The sequence below is a fragment of the Mirounga leonina genome, unplaced genomic scaffold (genome assembly GCF_011800145.1).
Source record: "Mirounga leonina isolate KUSES-001 unplaced genomic scaffold, KU_Mleo_1.0 Mir_115, whole genome shotgun sequence".
Classification (NCBI taxonomy): domain Eukaryota; kingdom Metazoa; phylum Chordata; class Mammalia; order Carnivora; family Phocidae; genus Mirounga; species Mirounga leonina.
In genome coordinates this window covers 22370715-22394078 of record NW_023270268.1, presented here as the reverse complement: position 1 = coordinate 22394078, position 23364 = coordinate 22370715, and the positions used below count along the sequence as shown (strand labels likewise).

Genomic DNA, 23364 nt, shown 5'->3' with positions numbered 1-23364 from the left:
ACTGGTGACAAAGTATTTGTGTGGCAGTTCAGAGATCATTGATACAAGCTAAGATTCTTTATAAACATTGGCTGGCCATCATCTTTATTAACTTAGATTTTCTATCAACAATAGAGGTATTAATGATTATGAAATAAAGTACTACTATTCTGGTATTACTAACTGAATATGTATAAAGAATTAAATATAGCTCTAGTCAACTTAAGTTTTAATTGTATGTCTGTAACTGTTCCTCATCTAACCCTTCCCTCAACCCCCTAACCTCACTAAGGACTGACCAATGAATAGTATTTGGTATTGTCTAGTAGATACTCAATAAACATTTCAAAAGAATGAGCATATAGCTATGTGATACTTTGGGTTAACCCAGCTGGGGGGGGGAAAAAAAGGTAAGTAAGCAGATGAAAGTAATTCTAGGGGCGCCTGGATGGCTCAGTCGTTAAGCGTCTGCCTTCGGCTCAGGTCATGATCCCAGGGTCCTGGGATCAAGCCCCGCATCGGGCTTTCTGCTAGGCAAGAAGCCTGCTTCTCCCTCTCCTACTCCCCTGGCTTGTGTTCCCTCTCTCGCTGTCTCTGTCAAATAAATAAAGAAAATCTTTAAAAAAAAAAAAAAAAAAGTAATTCTAATATGGATATTCTAATTGTGTTTATTTTGATAATTTATCTCTCAGCTAAAAAGTTGCCAAAGAATGAACCACAGAATCCAGGAGCAAATTCTGCCAGAGGAAGAGGAGTAGATCTTACTGAACCCACACAGCCAACCAGGAGTCAGTGTTGTAGTAACTAAACCTCCAGTTTGAACTTGATGGAATATTCTTCTGCTTCCTAAATGTTAATGACCGTGGAATTGGAGCATTTAACCAGCCCAGTATGACTTCCAAAAAGAAGAGACTTATGATAGAGTCAAGTTTCTAATACAGAATTATTTTAAGTGTTTTGAACTTAATTTTTAATAACATGCATGTGACCCTCTGACTAATGTTTCAGAAGTAGAAGGGGGGGAATGAGAGCTGTGTGTGTATGCTTGTTTCCTTGGACGGTTAGGGAATCATTTCTCATTACCAGGGATAGAGACAAAGGATGATGTAAACCCACAGTTAACCAGCCACTTCTATGTAAAAGATTTGGAACTTAATAATTTGGGCTTTTCAAAAACATTCTTTTTTTAGAAAGAGGTTCTAAAGATATTTATGCTTAGCTACAGTATTCGGGCAACTGGTAATTTCTCTTAGTTTGCATATTTAAAATGTACATTCCACATTTTAACAAATTAACCACAAGAAAACAGTCCTACATCTTCAGGGGGAAAAACACGAACATTTAGTGGCATCTAAATTATAGCCAGTCCTGATATTTTTAGTGGGGTAAAAAAAAGTCAAATGTAACCTCATCTTGTTTTAGGAATATGAAAACTGATAAATGCATCTTAATGGATAGTGTTCCCTTCAAACATGTGAGCTCTTCAACAGAAATGAAACAAACCAGGTGTCTGTGATTTCTGTTTAATCACTGCTGGCCATTACATAGGTTTTGTTGTTGGGGGAAGGGAGGGAGCTTTTGTTCCCTTTGGACATGATATAGTCAATGCACTAACAATTATGTACATTCAAACTTGATTATTTTAAATTCGATCTTCAGCTGTACTGTAAATAGGGTACTGCACTGTAGTCTCCATATATGTTTATTACTTTCCTGTAATATTTAAGAGTTGCTTAAAAGTATACAAAATGTACAGTTACTAAAACAGCTAATATTTTCCTTTTCTCTCCCTTTGAAAGGAAGGGGCTTCAGTTGTTCCTACATGGCTAGAACCATAATAAACAATGTATCAGTAATTTGTAACATAAGTATTGCAGTATGTTAGTAACAATCTTGCAGCCTTGTTTTCCAAAGTTCATTTTATTTTGATCAGTTCAGTATATTGCACTAATTGTTTTAGGTATTTTCATTATATGAAATCTACCATGTGTCAGATGATTTAATCTATTTAAGTGTTGAACTGCTAGCAGAACTTGTACATTTACAGTAATTCAGAATTAGTAAGGAAAACAGTTCACCAGTGTTTAGTTTTATATTGAGGTGCTCAGGTTGGAATAAAGTGGTATAAAAAGCAAGTACTGGTTTTTCTCTTTTTTGGCATGGAACAGTGAACATATATAAATGGTATTATGTAACCTAAAATATGCTTTTATAGTTTCTTTAATACGTTCTTAAAAATTATTTGCATGGTATTGATGTATTATCCTAATATCTGGTTCTTTGAAGAATTGTCTTTACATTTTTGTACTCTGGATAATTGAAACTTTATCTTAGTCAGAAACTTGATACTCACTTCCCTTGAGAAGTATTACCATGACTGTAATGTTGTCTCTGGAGCCAGCCACTAAAGCAGCACTTACAAGTTCACGGCTAATATACTTGGCTACACCTTCATAGAAATTTTTAGTGCGTGATTCTTTCTCCCTTGAATTTTTGGACACATCATCTACACTGGTTGGTCCATTAGTTTCTTTCTCACTGTAAAGATCATGATTAGTCATTTCTGGTGGAAGTGTTCGTGAATTTTTAGGGTTAGAACATGTTGAATCAAACAAGTTTTCTTTTGAATTTATAGTTGACACACATTCTGTAGATTCAGGTTTATACTGAAACAATATACGGATATTACTTTCTGATATAGAATTGCTTGGTTCATAGATTAGGAAAGGCTCTTTGGATGGTAAAGATTCATTTTGTGTGTTAGAATAATAGGTTTCTTTATACACTTGAAACATTGTCATTGCCAGTGCAGTGACTTCCTTTGTATCCAAAACTTCCCAGAGTCCATTGGTAGCTAAGATAAGGAATTGGCATAAGTCATCTATAGGGACAGAGATAGTTTGAGGTGCTGGGATAATAGATTTTTTCAGTTTGAGATTTCCATGAAATCCAAGTCCTCGTGTGGTTTTTATTTGCCCTTCTAGGAGCCCATATGGTTCATTTGAACTAATTACTGCTCCATTCTGAAGTAGTCGTCGTCTTTCGTTTATGTTTCGTGTAGTGTGTTCTTTGGTTATGGAAAAGCCTTTTCCATTTCTGCATAAGACTGCTTGTACATTACCTAGAAGATTATTAGAAAAAATTGATCTTAGATATTTAACCACCAATTGTATTATAAAGTATGCTGTTAACTCAATTCTGTGTTTCAGTGCATAAATAGGCCATTTTAAAATATTTTTTACATTTGTGAAATACTGATATTACTGGGCGACTTATGGTAATTAAGATTTGAAACTGGGAGGCCAGTTTATCCCTCATTTTTAAGTAACTTAGTGTTTAAAATACTGCACTTAATATTAAAATAACTAAAACTACAGATACAAAATAACCATCAATTTTTTTATGAATCAGCTTCCAAATATTTATTTTATAGAGCCAAGAGTTGAACTTTTTTATGACCAACATATATTCCATAGAGCAGACATTTTTAAAATGTTTAAATAAATGCCTTTTTAATTAAAAATACAAGCATTGATGTTTTTAAAAAGTGGAGTTGATAGTTTTGTATCTGGTAAAACTTAAAACCTTGAACACATCTATATAGGTGTGGGCGATGAAGAAAATTAGAATGCCACTGTTAATGTCAGTCTTACTAGTTTCATATTGTGTGATTAAAAAGAAATTAAGTCAATTAGCCCTGTAAAGAAAAAACATGTATTATTAATGTATTACATGGATAATAGCTAGACAACATTAAATTAAATCCTTTGAAAACTGAAGTCTTAAAAGTTGATTGTAGTTTATTCATGGTTCGGATGAACCTGTGATGTGTGCTTCATTGAAATCTTAAGAAAATCTAAACATAATAATCTGAACAGATTGAGGGATGGTTGTACTACCACAACTTTTCTTTGGTTTATTAAAAAAAGATTCACAGTTTTAGTTTATTAGGAAAACAATTTTCCCCAGGTTTTTGAGAACATAATTGTATATTCAGGCATAAGCAAGTTCTTCTTGATATGGAGTCATCATTTATAACGGTATATAAATTATTCTGAGATGGGGTTAATGATGTTTGAATAGCGAATACCTTTGAGAATTAAAATTCCTGGGATCATGCAAAATTTACATTAGAATATCTGGTTTCCAGCATTGTGCTATGCCTGGAATCCGAATTTTGTTGCTACAGGGGTTCAATTCTAATCCTGTGTTTGAGGTAAAGAAATTGAGATTTCAGAAGGCTAAAGTTTACACAACTAGTATGGTTGGACCCAAAGAGCTTAAGTTGGTGAAACATCAGTGTCAGGCATAGGCTGAGCCTATTGGCTCATTTACATAATGAGAATTATAAAGATGATGTATGTGGAAAATGTTTTTAAAACCAGAGAACTGTGTGATAGTCCTAAAAACTACATGACCTCTTTTACTTCTCTGTGGTTTGGTTATTAATATTCTGTATTAACTTGTCTTTTCTTCTGATCATTTTACTTAAACTCTGCAGAAGGCAAATCGGTAAAATAATTCTTGACTTTTGCTGAGTTGTAAATTATTACTGTACCAGCAAAGCAGCATGGATTGGTAATGAACATGTCACCTGGGTAAATCGAATGTTCTTTTAGGAGGACATATGATTCAATACCTCTTTTAAATTAGAAAATTTCTATTATGTGTGTACATACACAGAAATAGTGCAACCATAGCTCTGAAAACACAAGGGACATTATTTAGCTCAGAATAGTCAAATCCACTGACTTCCTAAATGTTTTATTTGCATGTGGCATTTCAAAGCCCACTCAACAAAAAGTATTGTTCCTCTGTTGTGTGATTTGAAAATAATTCGGTACAATTATGTTGTTAAAATAGAAAGGTGGTAAACTGGTATTTTTATTTTAGTTGCCTCTGCAGAAATTGCCAAGCATAGCCTTATGCACTATTTGCCTTCCCCGCCCCCCCCCCCCCTCCACAATTGCTCTACTAGACAGTAGGAAATGCCATTTTGGCTTATTTTACTATTGTGAACATCCCTTGGGCTCAGCACAATAGAACTTTCTAGAAGAAGGGACATTAAATCCTCATTGCACTTTTCACTCTACCATTTACTTGCTGTCTGACTTTTAGTTGAGTTAGTTTATCCTAATGTAAAGGGAAACAGTACCTTCTGAATAATCCATATCCTTTCCTATGTGAATGGTTCATGAAGAAAAAAGTGAAGGAGAGGTACCTCCTGTATCTCAACTATTCATGCATAGCCTAGGAAGTAGAGGATAAATGGGTTGTTGAAAGCAGTTGACTACATTAAGCTGAAAGCTAGGATAGAATAATGAACAAAAAGTCCCAAGGAAGATGGGAAATTGGAGGAAGATTTAAATAACACTGTTATGTCCAAGTGTCTCGGGAACTGAAAGGGGAGAGGAACAGGTCATGACAATTTAAAGATTGGCTTTAAAGAAAGGTTCCTGTAACATCTCTGTAGAGGGAAGGAGAATAGGTAGTGAGCTGATGTGAAGACCCTTATCCAAAAGTTTCTGTGAATCTGGGCATAAATATTTCAAATTCCTAGACAAAGTTACCAGCTTCAGCAGTTTGGAGAGATTGTGTTCTTCAGAAAATGTTATCAGAACAAAAGTGGAACAGGGTTACTGCAAGAGGGACATTAAGTATATGGGGATTAGAAAAACTGCTTTGAGATGATACTCAAGCTTTTTCAAGACGGCATGTATAGTCAGGCAAAGTGTTCCTTATACAGAGGGCAATGATGCAACTGCCTCCTGCAATTAATTGCTGGGTTATCTTCAACTTGTGAAAATGAAGAGTACTCCTGTAAACTTTGGAGTGACCTTAGAATCACAAGGGGATTCTAGATCTGAATGGGCAAGATCAAGATTTTTTTTCAGATAAAACCACTCACTATTGAAGGTAACAGGAAAATTTTTTAAAAACTGGAGGAAAAAGGAAGAAAAATTATATGTGATGGAAGAAAAAGTAACATCTAGGATGAGGAGTGACCAGAAATAAAAAGTTAGCTTGGTTTGGAAGAAACAGCATGGGGAAGTGGAAACACTTGGGAGTCTGACACACTTGGTTGAGCTTTAATTCCAACTTTATGTGACCTTCATTTAGTCACTTTATTTCCCTGAGTTAGTTTTCCACCTGCAATGTTATTTTTTGTCAAGGTTATTGTGAAGATTTAAGAAGGTAATTTAGGGGCGCCTGGGTGGCTAGTCGTTAAGCATCTGCCTTCGGCTCAGGTCATGATCCCAGGGTCCTGGGATTGAGCCCCACATCAGGCTCCCTGCTCAGCGGGGAGTCTGCTTCCCTCTCTCCCTCTGTTGCTCCCCGACCTTGTGCTCTGTCTGTCTCTGTCAAATAAATAAATGAAAAACTATGCATAATATACACCTGCTCTGAAGCCATCTGGAACCTCAGCATAAAGCCTGAGAAGTGACAAAAATTCTGAGGAAACTGGCATTGGACTTGGCTTCTTTATATTGCTTAATCTGGAGTACTCATCTTGGGCTCAGAACCAGAGCTAGAGGGGCGCCTGGGTGGCTCAGTCGTTAAGCATCTGCCTTCAGCTCAGGTCATGATCCCAGGGTCCTGGGAATTGAGTCCCGCATCTGGCTCCCTGCTCAGCGGGGAATCTGCTTCTCCCTCTCCCACTCCCCCTGCGTGTGTTCCCTCTCTGACTGTGTCTCTCTCTGTCAAATACATAAATAAAATCTTAAAAAAAAAAAAAAAAAAAGAACTAGAGCTAGATCAGAAACAGGCTGACACCCAGGGGCCTTGACATTGTAGTGGTCTTTGATTATCTGGTTTTTGTTCGGAGCCATCTCAGACACATTGTCCCACTCTCTGAGGGCCAGCCTCCTCAGGTTGGGGAAGCAATTCCCTTCAGATGCAGCATGACATTGTGGGCTTGATTCCCAGCTCCAATTCCTATTACCTCCGAGACCTTGAACAAATTATCTCACCTGAGCTTCCCTTTTCTTATCTGGAAAAATGGGGTAACAACACTTAGATACGAGGGGGGTGGTGGGAGATAGAACAGGTGTTTAAGGGTCCAAACTTGCAGCAAGTAGAAAATAAGTCCTAGAGATCTAATGCACAGTATAGGGAATATAGAGAACAATACTGTATTATAGTCATCAAACTTGTTGAGACTAGAATTTGTTTCAACCACCAAAAAAAATGATAATTATGTAACATGATAGAAATGCTAATTATCACCCAAACAGCAATCATATTACTATATATGAATGTATCATATTAACATACTTTAAACTTGCACAATGTTACATGCCAAATACATTTTAAAGAAACAATACTTAGGGGCGCCTGGGTGGCTCAGTCGTTAAGCATCTGCCTTCGGCTCAGGTCATGATCCCAAGGTCCTGGGATCAAGCCCCGCGTCGGGCTCCCTGCTCTGCGGGAAGCCTGCTTCTCCCTCTCCCACTCCCCCTGCTTGTGTTCCCTCTCTTGCTGTGTCTCTCTCTGTCAAATAAATAAATAAAATCTTTAAAAAAAAAAAAAACAATACTTAGAGGATATCTTTAGATATCAGGGTTCTCATAAGACTAAATGAAAAATTAGGCTATATTCAATATTCAATAAATAGACACTATTATTCATAATAACTCTAGGGATGCCTGGGTGGCTCAATCAGTTAAGTGTCTGCCTTCGGCTCAGGTCATGATCCCAGGGTCCTGGGATCCAGTTCCATGTCGGGCTCCTTGCTCAGCAGGGAGTCTGCTTCTCCCTCTGTCCTTCACCCTGCGCATGCTCTCTCTTGCTCTCTCACTCAAATAAATAAATAAAATCTTAAAAAGTAATAATAGTAACAACTCTATACAGGGGCACCTTATTGGCTCAGTCGGTAAACCATGAGATTCTTGATCTCAGGGTCATGAGTTTGAGCCCCACACTGGGGGTAGGGTTTATTTAAAAATAATAATAATTCTATTGATGAAAGGGGTAGTGGAAACCTAATGAAGCATGTCATGGAACTCAGCTTAACTTTGCTAAAAATGTTTTATGTACAGGCTTTCCTTTTTAGCAAGCTCCTAAGGTAGACCTTTAGCACTGAAAGGATTGCTTCTTGAAATACAATTTTAAAAATACAGCCAAGGGTGCCTGGGTGGCTCAGTCGGTTAAGCAACTGCCTTCGGCTCAGGTCATGATCCCGGGGTCCTGGGATCGAGCCCCGCATCGGGCTCCCTGCTCCACGGGGAGCCTGCTTCTCCCTCTCCCACTCCCCCTGCTTGTGTTCCCTCTCTCACTTTGTCTCTCTCTGTCAAATAAATAAATAAAATCTTTATAAAAAAAAATACAGCCAAATGTTTGGAGAAGAGAATATATGCTTATAAACTTGAGGCACAAACTATTGTTTTCTCTAAAATTAAATGTTGCTACTTGGCCAGTGAGCACAAGTGACCTATTGCAAATGTGTTATCAGAATAACTGACCAGTTTAAACAACCAGACTTGTAACAATCCTCAAAGAACTTTCCATTCTCCTGGAAAAGGGAAGTAGGGGAAATGTTTTTTGTTTCATTCAGATCTAAGCAAATGTAATATGTTTGCTATGCCTTTATCTACAGCTGTATTGCTACCCCATTTAGAAAATTTAATGTTTCTGTCAAATTATTACATATATGTTCCTTCTTGGGAAAAAAAATTACAATTATTTTTGTGCCTGCAATCTGCATCTAAGCTGTGATTGTTGATCATTTCTTAAATTAGTCAATGGAATTTCAAGGCATTAATAAGTCACTAAATCATAGGTCACTAAATAGCTCTGGAAGCAAGAGAAGTTTTGCTGCCAGGAATAAAAAATAAATGTAAGGTGTATATATTAAGTGGTGCACCACTCCATGTACATACCAGTGTTTGCAATATGGAGTACTCCAGACATTATTTGTGGCATCATCTGGGAAGGGAAACTCTTTGCCAAGTCATCACCCTTATTGATTTTCCAATTCTTCTTAGCATAGGGTTTTTTAATATTGCCTTCCAATATACAAGTAACTGCAGAACAGCCACTCCATCGAACCCTGGATACTTCATTCCTTCCGAGACGTAAAAGTCTATCCATTCTCCAAAATGCTTTTGCAAAGGCTTTGTGTATGTTCTCATATTCACATTTCACCGTTTTTCTCTTTTTCTTTATGGAGGAAAAAAGTTCTTCTATAGCTATGTATTCCTCCCTAAATACTGTGTGAAAGGATTTGATTATGTTTTGCTCTTCAGGAGTCATTTGGTAGGAAGGATCAAATCTGGAAAGTTGATGGAGAAGTAAAATTGGAAGTTCCATTGATGTCAAGTCTGCTGCTGAGGCACCATGATGTCCATCGAACAAACCCAAAAAACACACATCGGGTTTATTGCCAAAGTTATTCACCACAGTGAATTTATCACTCATGTCAGCTTTCCATGTAGAATTTCTATCTTCACAAACGGCTACACCTTTAATCAATACATGACAGATTGTTTGAGAATATATGGAACTCCTGTGAACGTTATCAATAATCTTATAGTATGCTGGGATTTGTTTCTTCCAAAGTAGCTCAAAAGCATTATTAATGCTCTGTAGGATTTTTTCAGTGAATATAGAAAATGACAATAGTTTAGTGATTATAAACTGTCTCTGAATGGAAATCAGTGGGAGCGCGGGTTTCTTTCCACCCATCCGTTGAAACCCCAGGGTGGCCAGAGCCATGTGCAGCTTTTTATGGAGGAAAATTTCAGGTAGATCAATTTCATGCTTGCATATGGAACAGGGAAATGTGATCATTTGATCATGCTGCTCTTCATAGTCTTCAGAGTCTCTTGATGGTCTGTTCTTTTCCCTCCTCCTAAAATACCTTCTTCTCAATGAAAGTGGGATTTCTTTCTCTGAATCAAATGTTGATTTTCTCACATTCCATTCCCTTGATTTCCAAAACACTCTGCAAACAGGACAAAAGATATTGACATGCCAGGAATGACACACTGAAAGTCTTTTTTTTTTTTTAAGATTTATTTATTATTTATTCATAGAAAATGAGAGAGTGAGCACCTGGCAGGGGCAGAGGGAGAGGATCTTCAAGCAGACTCCCCACTGAGCACAGAGCCCAACTCCGGGCTTGATCTCTCAACCCATGAGATCATGACCTGAGCCGTGACCCGAAGTAGAGAGTCAGGCACTTAACCCACTGAGCCACCCATGTGCCCCAATACACTGAAAGTCGTTTCAAGCAGACCCTTGCCTTTGCAATTTGCTTTAGTTCCTCATGATTCTATGTGAGCCTACCATTGAATATCTTGATGCATCTTTCTATCATTCCCCAAAAAATACACAGTAGAAGTACTCAAAAAATTGGTGACTGAACTGTGGATGCCTGAATAAAATTAGGCAAAGTCTCTACAAAGTCAACTAGAGATCTAAGAGCAAATACTCAGAGAAATCGGCACAAGATTATAACCCAGGCATGTGAAGGTACATGCTTGAGACCTAGGTATTTGATTTAAATTTGAGCATAATTATTTTTGTACTCCATTTTATGTTGTTGAAAATACTTTTGTTTTTTCTACTTAAAGGGTTCACAGGAATATGAATAGGAGGGGCACCTGGGTGGCTAAGTCAGTTAAACATCTAATTCTTTGTTCTGACTTTGGTCATAATCTTAGGATGGTGGGATTGAGCCCTGCATGAGGCTCTGCACTCAGCACTGTGTCTGCTTGAGATTCTCTCCCTCTCGCTCCCTCTCTGCCCCTTCCCCTGCTCGTGTGCTCTCTCCCTCTAAAATAAATAAAATCTTTAAAAAAATATTTTAAAACCTAAAAAATCAAAGTTAGTAGCTTTAAATGCTTATGACATGTGATATGTTGTTAACCTCAACTCAACGTCATATAAGTTATATATATATATATATATTTTAAAGATTTTATTTATTTATTTGAGAGAGAGAGAATGAGAGAGAGCGAGCACATGAGAGGGGGGAGGGTCAGAGGGAGAAGCAGACTCCCCGCCGAGCAGGGAGCCCGATGCGGGACTCGATCCTGTGACTCCAGGATCATGACCTGAGCCGAAGGCAGTCGCCCAACCAACTGAGCTACCCAGGCGCCCCATATAAGTTATATTTAACTTTAACTCAACTCATGGAAGTTGTATTTGATCTGAATACATTTAATGTGTTAGATTGGCCTACAACAATAAGAATGTCTGAGGCCCATAGGGACTTAAAACATTCCAAGCATAACAAAGGTATTCAAGAATGCTGATAGTTGTTAAAATAAGAAATGAGTCCAGGGCGCCTGGGTGGCTCAGTCGTTAAGCGCCTGCCTTCGGCTCAGGTCATGATCCCAGGGTCCTGGGATCGAGCCCCGCATCGGGCTCCCTCCTCAAGGGGAAGCCTGCTTCTCCCTCTCCCCCACTCCCCGTGCTTGTGTTCCCTCTCTTGCTGTGTCTCTCTCTGCCAAATAAATAAATAAAATCTAAAAAAAAAAAAGAAAGAAATGAGTCCATTTAGTACTAATGACAAAATAATAATAATGTCTCTGAGCATAAAACTAATGCATAATCATTTTTAAGTTCAAGACAGAAAGACACAAACTAGAAATGAAAGAGTGTTCTCCTTGTTTCCCCAGTCTCACCTCCACCTCCCAAATCCCAGTCTTGGTTAATGGCCTGTTATCTATCTTTCTGAACGTGTATATATATTTTGTAATATATTAATAATATATTGTATTTGTTATTATATATAAATACATTATAATTATCATATACATTATATATTAATATTATATTATAATTATATCATTAATGTAATCTATTATTATGTTACATATAACAATTAAATATATAATAATATATTAATAGTATTAACATTACTTACATAAATATATTTACATATAAAATATATATGTCATCTTTTCTGAAATGTAAATAAGTCACATTTTACATACCATCCTAGAATCTGCCATTATTACTCAATACTAAGTCATGGCCTCATATTGAAAGTTTGAATATGGAGGGACAAAACAATATACTATGAACAATGTAGAGTTTGGATTTTTAAAAAAAAAACTGTCTTCAAAAAAAAATCTGTCTCCACTTACAAATTATATGGCCTTAGCCAAGTTATTAAGCTTCTCTGAACATCTGCTTTCTTATCTGTAAATGAACAGGATTATTTATAGCATCAAATGAGATAAATGGTGAAGCAATTGGCAACAGGGGACATTCAAAAAGTGCCGGCTCCTTCTACCCTAAGCAAAAGGACACTTAGAACTGTACCAAATGAAAACATATCACATGAAGACATGAAATTGTAATGTTTAGGGGAAAATGTATTCTATATAAAACTAATTTAAGAAAAAAAATCAGTAAATCAATGGGAAAGGATTTTTTTTTTAAGTAATCTTTATACCCAATATGGGAGTTGAACTTAGAATCCTGAGATCAAGAGTTGCATGCTCTACTGACTGAGCCAGCCAGGTGCCCTGGGTGAGGATTTTTTTAATAGCAGTACCTGAATCTGAGTGTTTCAGAATTGTGTTATATGTATTTATTAATATGTTGTAAATTGTATATATCATTGCTTCACTACAATTGTTACTCAGTTTAACAAATAATAATAAACTGGACATATAAAATAAAACACAGTTTAGGGGCACCTGGCTGGCTCAGTCAAAGGAGCATGGGACTCTTGGTCTTGGAGTCGTGAGTTCAAGCCCCACGTTGGGTGTAGCGATTACTTAAATAAATAAAGACTTGAAAAAATGGAACACAATTTTGAGAAACATATGTAAATTAAAAATGAATGCATAGGGGCACCTGGGTGGCTCATTCGTTAAACATCTGCCTTCGGTTCAGGTCATGATCCCAAGGTCCTGGGATCGAGTCCCACATCGGGCTCCCTGCTCGGCGGGGAGCCTGCGTCTCCCTCTCCCACTCCCCCTGCTTGTGTTCCCTCTCTTGCTGTGTCTCTCTCTGTCAGATAAATAATAAAATAAAAAATCTTTTAAAAAAATGAATACATAAGTAAAGTAATACTTTATGGCTATAGAAAATAGGCAAAAATCTTTAAGATTCTTCCCAGTAGAATTTTCATTCTATATGCTATGCAAAAGTCTTATTTCAAGGGAGGATAACTTTCCATGATAAATGATAAATAAGATGGAGTACCATGTAATTGGCAAAGGGCTTTAGCAACCTTCATATATGGTTTGTATATGGCAATATGATTAGAAATTAAACAAGCAAAGCTCTGAAAAGTTTAAAATGTTTTGCTGCTTTCCTTATTTGTATTTAATTCCCTGAAGGGCACAACTGTATTGAATATAGCTACTCATTCCTATTGTAAAATTTTATTTATAAATTTCCACCTCATAAATGCTTCTGAAGCTATTAGCATATTAGTAGGGCCTTCCCGGCTTTGCCTCAGCCACAAATTTTTGTGTGTGTTTTTTTTTAACAGAAAAATGTAAAAGTACACAAAAATAGAGGAGTATAAAGAGCCCCCATATGCCCATCATCAGCTTCAACCATTATCAACATTTGTCCATTCTTGTTTCATCTTTGTCTTCGGCCATTTTGTTTTTTTATTTCATTCTATTATTTTTATTGGAATATTTAAAAGCAAATGCCAAAATTATATCAATTTCACTGATAAACACTTCAGTCTCATCAACAAATGTGATCAGCACCCATTCACTTCTTCAATACCTACAACAGGCCAACTTCTATGCACACATATGCTGACGATGTACAGATAGATAAGGCTTGAAGCTTCGAGGGGAGGAGTTTGCAGAGCCATTCAGGTGCTCACACAAAGAATTAAACAGGTCAGATGAAGTCCAGGACAGCGCCCGCCCAGGGACCTAACCCCTTATCTAGCTAGGAGTGGCATCATGACACCTGAGAAGCCGACCTAGAAAAACTCACAGTTGAGAGATATCAACAAGTGGGTCCAAGGTAAATCTGAGGGAATGACCAGTTAGCAGGAGGAAGGAGGAAGAGGACCCACTGAAGGAAATGGACAGACAAGCAGAGAAGTAGGGGGAGAAATGAGAACTGGCAAAGCTATTAAACTCTTCTGGCCAAAATGTATAACAAATATTTTTATTTGCTATTATTTGGTAATGTTCATGTAAAGGATGCAGTTTTCCTGAGGCTTGATGAACTGTTGGGACAGTACATAAGGCACCCTACTACTGTGATTTGACTTAGGGCCAATCCTTTATACCCAAAGTTTATTTTTCTGTATATGGGAAATAGCCATAAAACAGTTCTCTCTCACATGGAGCTATTCTTAGAATGTAATGTGTCATTCATTCATTCAACAAATGCTTCAGTGTCTGCAGTATCCTAGGTACTGTTTCATTTGCTGGGGATACAGCAGTAAACAAAACAGGCATGGTCTGTGAAGAAGCTTATATTCTGATATGAAGGCAGTACATAAAGGAAACATGTAAACATGTAATACCAGATGCGGGTAAGTACTAACATGAAAAATATAACAGAATAAGAGTATAGAGAGGGATGGAAGCCCTCCTTTGTATAAGGTAGTCAGAAGAATATATCATTTCCCCGTGTACATAGTCTAACAAGAAGCCAAGATTTCATTTGATAACTAAGAAAGTGGAGGAAAAAGAACACTGTAGATAAAATTGTTCACTGACTTACAGATGGCAACAGACACATGAAAAGATGCTCATCATCAGAGAAATGCAAATCAAAACCACAATGAGATAGATATCACCTCACACCTGTCAGAATGGCTAAAATCAAAAACAAAAGAAACGACAGGTGTTGGCGAGGATGTGGAGAAACAGGAACCCTCATGCACTGTGGTGGGAACGCAAACTGGTGCAGCCGCTGTGGAAAACAGTATGGAGGTTCCTCAAAAATTAAAAATAGAACTATTCTATGACCCAGTAATCAAACTACCGGTATTTATCCCCAATATTTTTTTTAAAAAAGTAATTCAAAGGGATCCATGCACACCTATGTTTATTGCAGCATCATTTATTTTTTTTCCCTAAAGATTTTATTTATTTATTTGACAGAGAGAGACCCAGCGAGAGAGGGAACACAAGCAGGGGGAATGGGAGAGGGAGAAGCAGGCTTCCCGTGGAGCAGGGAGCCCGATGTGGGTTTCGATCTCAGGACTCCAGGATCATGACCTGAGCTGAAGGCAGATGCTTAATAACTGAGCCACCCAGGTGCCCCTGCAGCATCATTTATAGTAGCCAAATTATGAAAGCAGCCCAAATGTCCACTGATAGAGGAGTGAATAAAGAAGAAGTGAGATATAGGGGCACCTGGGTGGCTCAGTCGTTAAGCGTCTGCCTTCGGCTCAGGTCATGATCCCAGGGTCCTGGGATCGAGCCCCGCATCGGGCTCCCTGCTCATCAGGAAACCTGCTTCTCCCTCTCCCACTCCCCCTGCTTGTGTTCCCTCTCTCGCTGGGTCTCTCTCTGTCAAATAAATAAATCTTTAAAAAAAAAAATGAGATATATAGATATACATATACATATACATATATATCTATATATATATAGTGGGATGTTACTCAGCCACAAAAAAGAATGAAATCTTGCCATTTGTATCAACATAGATGGATCTAGAGAGTGTAATGCTAAGTGAAGTCAGAGAAAGACAAATACCATATGATTTTACTCATGTGGAATTTAAGAAACAAAACAAATGAACAAAGGAAAAAAAAAAGAGAGAGAGATAAACCAAAATATAGACTCTTCACTATAGAGAATAAATTGACAGTTACCAGAGGGGCAGTTGATGGGAGGATGGGGGAAATAGGTAGGACCTTTCACAGGGTCCCATCTCCCAGACTCACTATGGGATCCTACTTGTCTGTCTGTGGCCTGGATCATTTACATAGAAATCTGATTTAGTGATTTAGGGAATCTACCAAATAGTTTTCAGCCCTCTCCCAGTGAGGCTTATCAAGTGTATTCAGCCTGAGCCACCCCTGAGTGTTCCGGTTTCTCACAATTGTGTTTGCTTTCTCATAAAGCTTGGAAAGAAACAAAAAAAAGGGGGGAGGATTAAGAGCACATTTATCATGATGAGCTCTGAGTAATGAATAGAATTGTTGAATCACTGGGGCGCCTGGGTGGCGCAGTCGGTTAAGCGTCCGACTCTTGATTTCAGCTCAGGTCATGATCTCAGGGTCGTGGGGTCAAGCCCTATGTCAGGCTCCGTGCTCATTGTGGAGTCTGCTGGAGATTCTCTCTCCCTCTTCCTCTGTCCCTCCATCCGCTCACCTTCTCTCTCTGTCTCTCAAATAAATAAATCTTTACCAAAAAAATTGTTGAATCACTATATTGTACACCTGAGACGAATCTAACGCTGTACGTTAATTACACTGGAATTTTTAAAAAATGTCCATTGACTACATTTGTCCTCCAATAGGAATGCAGACAATTTATCTGAAAGCACTATCAATTTCCTTGCTCATTTGGAATTGTTACCTCCCTTTACCTCCTCTTACCGCCCTTCCCCAGCCTCCATTCCTCCAACTTGGATAGTGATGCTGATGGTTATCGTGGTGGCCGCAGCGGCGGGGGGTCTCCCAGTGATGTGATGGGAGACCTCTCTGTGTGGAATGTTCACTACATCACCTGGAACCTTGCTCAGAACTCTCTTTATGATTCTGAAGGACTATGAAGCAGGAAGGGCACAACTGTATTAAGTAACAGACTTGTGCTTGAAATTTTGGAAAGAAGAATCATTCATTAAATATACTGTCTTGAGCCTGCGTAATAGGATTAAAAAAATAGGAGGGACTATCAAGTAGGTTTTTTTCTTGTAAGTCATGGACTTTCAACATACTGATTCCAGAAGACCACCCTTAATGCACAGACCAGTTCTCTTCTCATTCAGAGGTAAGGTATCTCAGGCCATCTCTCCAGGACACCTCCTCTTACCTGCCCTGTAGGGTCTGCCCACTCCATCTCGCTGCCCCAAGTCACTGCCAGAGTTACAGACCTTGTTTGAACCGTCTTTTTGTTTCTTTTTTTTTTTTTTAAGATTTTATTTATTTATTCATGAGAGACAGAGAGAGAGAGAGGCAGAGGGAGAAGCAGGCTCCCAAGGAGCAGAGAGCCCGATGTGGGACTCGATCCCAGGACCCTGGGATCATGACCTGAGCCGAAGGCAGACGCTTAACCATCTGAGCCACCCAGGCGCCCTGGTCTTTTTGTTTCTTGAGACTGTCTTCACTCCTGGCCAATACCTTTAGTTCCTAGACTCATAATCCAGAGCTGCATTCCACCCTCACACCACAGGATGGGTTAAAACTAGAGTTCTAGAGCCATTTGTTTGCATATTGAAGAAATTTAGACAAGACAACTGCTTCCTGGACATTTCCATGCGGATGTACTACAGTCAACTCAAAGTTGACGTGTCCAAAATGAACTCACTACATTTCCTCCAGAATCTCTCACCATTACCTTAGTTAAGCTGGAAACTGTTTCGCAGAATCCTTTTCCCTGTGTGGTTCCAGGTTAGAGTTGGCCAAGAAAGGAATTTGGAGGCACCCTATCTGAATGCCATCATGGTTCAGTGATATGACCTGTAGATGCAGAGGTGCCTGGCAGGTTCCAGCTTGTCCTTGTTCCCTCTATTTTGCCTCCAGCTCTTCCTCTGGCCTGAAGGCCCTGTTGACCAACAGCAGCTCCAGATCCATCAGCAGATGCCTGCCCTTAGACCCACAAAGGCAAATGCTTCTTTTAGACTTCTCCATCAGTCTCCCCTCTGAGGTCCAACTTCGGTGGCTGGACATCCTTGGCTTCTCAGACTGGCTGGTTGGGGATTTAACTCCCCTTCCCAGATGTTCAATTGCTTCCACAAACTGTGCAAGGTCTAATTTCAACAACAAATTCCTTATTCCATGAGTCCTAGGGTTCAGCTTTTACTGACTGAACCCTAGATGACACAGACACCACACAACCACCACCACCCTGCTCTCCTTTTCTGCATGTACACAATCAATCACCAAGACCTGTCAGAACTCTTTCTTCAGTTTCCCTCTACTCACGCACTTGTTTCCTTTTCCACTGCTTTCACACTGTTCCAGGGCACGGCGATATTTTGCCTGGATTACTGCACCGGCCTCCTAGCTGCTCTCCCCATGTCCGGTCTGTTGCTTCTCAATGCATTGTTCTGGGAGTAGCCAGAGGTGATCCAACTGCCTAAGGCTTGTTACTGGCTTGGGATAAGCTCCTGGTTCCTGGGATAAGCTCCTTAATGTGTTTGACAAAGCTCTGCCTCATTTGCCTCTGCTAACTCGTCTAGCTTCACTTATCATTGTCCCCCCACCCCGTGCCAACATTGTGCAGAGCCATCAAACAAATCCTCACCAGTTTGGTAGGACATGGCATTTGATTGTTTTCCTTTGAATTTCTTATTATTCAATTACTTTGTAATTCATACCGCATTTGCCCACACTGCATATTCATTTCCATCCACTGCCTCATCCCCCTACCTCCACAAATGTGGGAAGGAGTGAGGCATGTTTTTTAAGCAAGTACTGAGTCTCCTTTAGGCTCTCACTCCCTGGAGTGGGGTCGGGCATCTTGCAGGACAGCTGTGGTGTTCATATCTCACCTCCACATGTGGCCATTGGGCTGCGCAGGGATTAGAATAGAAGGAAACCACCCCCTTCTGGTGACTTAATGGTATCTTTCCAGAGAGGCAAAAATGGAGAAAACATGGTCCTCAAATCCTTCCCAAGGGAGAAGATGGGTATGGGGGTATCTCTACATAAGTTCTCAGCAGCTTGTTTTCTTCCAAAGTCTCTTTGTGGTCCGTTAATTTTGTCCTCAGTTGATTATTTTATTTATGTTATTTATTTTATTGACTTCAATAAAAACATGTTGTGCTTATATTTACTGATTGATTAGATACCCAATTAACACCTTTTCCTTTTTAAAATATTCGAACAATACAGAAGTATGTAGAGGAAGAGCAGAGGTCTCCCTTTCTAGAGGTAATAATCACTGCCAAAAAACCAGGTGTATATTGCTCCAGACTGCTTTCTATGCATTTACATTATACATGAAAATATAGACACAACCTATTTTTTAAATTTTATTATTATTATGCTATGTTAGTCACCATACATTACATCATTAGTTTTTGACGTAGTGTTCCATGATTCATTGTCTGCGTATAACACCCAGTGCTCTGTTCAATACGTGCCCTCTTTAATACCCATCGCCAGGCTAACCCATCCCCCCCACCCGACACAACCTATTTTTTTAAGTAAACTCTACCCCCAACATGGGTATTTTTAAATTTTTAAATTTAGGTTTAATTTGCATACTGTCAATGGCACAAATTCTAAATGTACAGTATGATGAATTTTTAGATGGGAATACACTTGTAGACTCCATTAAAACACTTTTCTGTATTTTTAAAAATAACTTGGTACATAACCACAATATTATTCTATAAATGCTTTCTGTCATTTACTAGTATGGGGTGGGGATTTTCAAGTCGGTACCTATCAACTTACCCTATTCTTTTTAACTGCTGTATTATATTCTCTAAAAAATATAAAACATTTTAACATAGATTACCTATAATGCTGGATTTTTTTTTTGCTATAATAATCAAAGTTACAATAAATATGAACACATATGTGCAGGCCTGGTGCACAAGCTGGTGCTTGTTGGATATCCAAACCACAGAAAGCCTGGCTAGGTAATGAATACATTATTCTTCTTAGTATTGCTATTATATTTTATATATAGATTCAAAATGTTACTCTGTGCCTATTCATCATTTTAAAAATGAACGAGGCAGCATTGTTTATAGTGCCTAAAAATAAGTAATTAGTTTACTAAACCAGTTGTAAATACATTGGCATACTGTAAGGCCTATAAAAACAAATGGATTTATTTAGAATAAAATCCACTGAATATCATTTGATAAAAAGCAGACTACAGAACAGCATAAATAGGATAAACTCATTTTTGTAAAATTGTACAGCTGCATAAAGAAATAGCTAGAAAAATATTTACCAAACTAATAGTTTTATTATTGTAAGAGATTTTTACTTTTTTATTTTTGCTTTTTTATTTAGATTTTTTTAAATAAAAAGTGTATCATTTCCCCTGAATAATTATGATATTTCCAAATAAATAAATCTATGCCCTTTTTATAGTTTTACATAAAAACTTCCATACATTTTTATTTAAAAAAAATAAATCAGGGGGGCGCCTGGGTGGCTCAGTCGTTAAGTGTCTGCCTTCGGCTCAGGTCATGATCCCAGGGTCCTGGGATCGAGCCCCACATCGGGCTCCCTGCTCAACAGGGAGTCTACTTGTTCCTCACCCCCCCACTCCTCCTCCCTACTCCTGTGTTCTCTCTCTCAAATAAGCAAATAAAATCTTTAAAAAACAAAACAAAACAAAAAACAATGTTCCAACAAAAAAATCCTGTACATATACCCATTTGATAAATTCCTTGCAGTAAAATTCCTCTATCAATGACTAAGTACATTTGCATTTAACAAGTTTATTTAACAACTCTTTATTGAAGATACACTATGTGTCAGACACTGTTTTTAGTTCCTACAAGGAACACATATTCCAAATTTTGCCAAATAGCCACCTATACATTTTATACCAATTTACACCAGTTTTTAGAGTTTTATTTCCTCTATCCTGATTAATAATGGGCATAAAAGAGAAAAATAGGAGTTTACTGATATTTCTTTTCATTTTACATTAAGAGAAAGGTTGAGATTTTTACAAATATTTATAGGGTACTAAACTTTCTTTTACTCCAAAACTGATGATTCAGATACTCTTTCCCCCAATTGTGTTGTTAACCTTTTTCTCATTGATTAGACACCTATCTTCTATAATAGTAAACTTTTCACATATGTAATTACTTTTGTTTATTTTTTTCTTAATAAGCATGCATAATTTTTCTGAAAATAATAAACCTACTTTTAAATATATAAGTAGCCAACCCAATATTGAAAGAGAAGGACAGGGGCGCCTGGGTGGCTCAGTTGGTTAAGCGACTGCCTTCGGCTCAGGTCATGGTCCCAGGGTCCTGGGATCGAGTCCCGCATCGGGCTCCCTGCTCGGCGGGGAGTCTGCTTCTCCCTCTCCCCCTGCTTGTGTTCCTGCTCTCGCTGTCTCTGTCTCTGTCAAATAAATAAATAAAATCTTTAAAAAAAAAAAAGAAAAAAAAGAAAGAGAAGGACAAAGTTGGAGGGCTGACACTATCCAATATCAGGACTTACTCTAGGGGCGCCTGGGTGGCTCAGTCATTAAGCGTCTGCCTTCGGCTCAGGTCTGGGGATCAAGCCCCCCATCGGGCTCCCTGCTTCTCCCTCTCCTACTCCCCCTGCTTGTGTTCCCTCTCTCACTGTGTGTCTGTCAAATAAATAAATAAAATCTAAAAAAAAAGACTTAATCTAAAGCTACAGAAATCAAGACAATGTGGTATTGGTGAAAGAACAGACAACAAGATCAATGGAACAGAACAGAGAACCCAGACATGAACCTACACAGATATAATCAACTGATCTTTAAAAATGGAGCAAAGACAATTCAATGGAAAAAGGATACTCTTTTGAACAAATGGTTCTGGAACAACTGGACATCCTCATGCAAAAAAATAAAAATAAAAATAAAAGAATCTAGACACAGATCTACCACTTCTCACAAAATTAACTCAAAATGGTTCAAACACCTAAATTTAAAACAGAAAACTACTCGCTCAAATAAATAAAACCTTTTAAAACAGAGAACTATAAAACTCCTAAAATTAACATAGGAGAAAATCTAGTAAACTTGGGTTTAGCAATGACTTTTTAGATATGAAAAGCTCGATCCATGGGAGAAAAATTGATAAGTTGAACTTCATTGAAATTAAAAACTGCTCTGCAAAATATATCAATAGAATGGAAAAGCAAACCACAATTTGGGAGAAAATATTTGGGTTTTTTTGTTTGTTTGTTTGTTTTTATTATTTATTTATTTATTTATTTTTAAATTTTTTATTATTATTATTTTTAAAGATTTTATTTATTTATTTGACAGAGAGAGAGATAGCGAGAGCAGGAACACAAGCAGGGGGAGTGGGAGAGCGAGAAGCAGGCTTCCTGCCGAGCAGGGAGCCCAATGTGGGATCGAGGACCCTGGGATCATGACCTGAGCCGAAGGCAGACGCTTAACAACTGAGCCACCCAGGCGCCCTGGGCGAAAATATTTGTAAAACACATTTTTTTTTTTAAAGATTTTATTTATTTATTTGAGAGAGAGTGCACGAGAGGGGCTAGGGCCAGAGGGAGAAGCAGATTCCCCACCGAGTAGGGAGTCTGATGCGGGACTCGATCCCGGGACTCCAGGATCATGACCTGAGCCGAAGGCAGTCGCTTAACCAACTGAGCCACCCAGGCGCTGTAAAACACATATTTGACAAATGACTGATATTCAAAAGATGGAAAGAACCCTTAAAACCCCACAATAAAAAAACAAACAACTGGATTTAAAAATGGGCATAAGATCTGAACAGACACTTCACCAAAGAAAATATACAGATGGCAAATAAGCATAGGAAATGATGTTTAATATTGTACGTCATTAGAGAATCGCAAATGAAAACAATGAACTATCACTACACACCTATTAAAATGATACAGTCACTTTGGAAGATAGTTTAGCAGCTTCTTGCAAAATTAAAACAAAACAAAAAAAACTAAACATATGTTTACTCTACAATAGAGCAATTACACTCCTAGGTATTTACCCAAATGAGTTGAAAACTTACATCCACACAAAACCTGCACGTGAATGTTTACAGCAACTTTATCCATAATTGACAAAACTTGGAAGCCACCAAGATGTCCTTCAGTGGGTGAATAAACTGTGGTACATCCATACAATGGAATAGAATTCAGTGATGAAAAGAAATGAGCTATCAGGCCAGGAAAAGATATGGATGAATCTTTAATGCATATCACGAATGGAAAGAAGCCAATCTAAAAAGGCTACATATCCTATGACTCTAGCAACATGACACTCTAGAAAAGGCAAAACTATGGAGATAATAAAAGGATCAATGGTTGCCAGGAGTTGGGAGGGGAGAGGGAGGAATGGGTGGAGCACAGGGGATTTTTAGAGCAGTAAAACTATTCTGAATGATAATGTAATGGTGGATACAAGTTATTATACATTTGTCAAAACTTACAGAATGTATAATACAAAGAATGAATTTAAATGTAAACTATGGGTTTAGTTCATAATAATGTATCAATATTGGCTTACCAATTCTAACAAATGCATCACGTTAATGCAAGATGTTAATATGGAGGGCGCCTGGGTGGCTCAGTTGGTTAAGCGACTGCCTTCGGCTCAG

At 38.1% G+C, this 23364-nt stretch overlaps 2 protein-coding genes across 2 annotated transcripts in view; one reads left to right on the top strand and one right to left on the bottom strand.

The window, feature by feature from the left end:
- Positions 1–2114, top strand: part of RAB5A (RAB5A, member RAS oncogene family) — a 30603-nt gene extending 28489 nt beyond the window's left edge. The window contains exon 6 of the mRNA XM_034993920.1: positions 672–2114. Coding sequence (XP_034849811.1) covers positions 672–787 — 116 coding nt within the window. The 3' untranslated portion in view covers positions 788–2114. The remainder of the gene's footprint in view (positions 1–671) is intronic.
- On the bottom strand, positions 987–18461 carry PP2D1 (protein phosphatase 2C like domain containing 1). The gene is made up of 3 exons (XM_034988280.1): positions 18418–18461; positions 8859–9922; positions 987–3100 (listed from the first exon to the last, which is right to left on the bottom strand). The coding sequence occupies exons 1-3, from the start codon at positions 18459–18461 to the stop codon at positions 2310–2312; spliced, it is 1899 nt and encodes a 632-aa protein (XP_034844171.1). The 3' UTR covers positions 987–2309.
- Positions 18462–23364: the final 4903 nt, after the last annotated feature.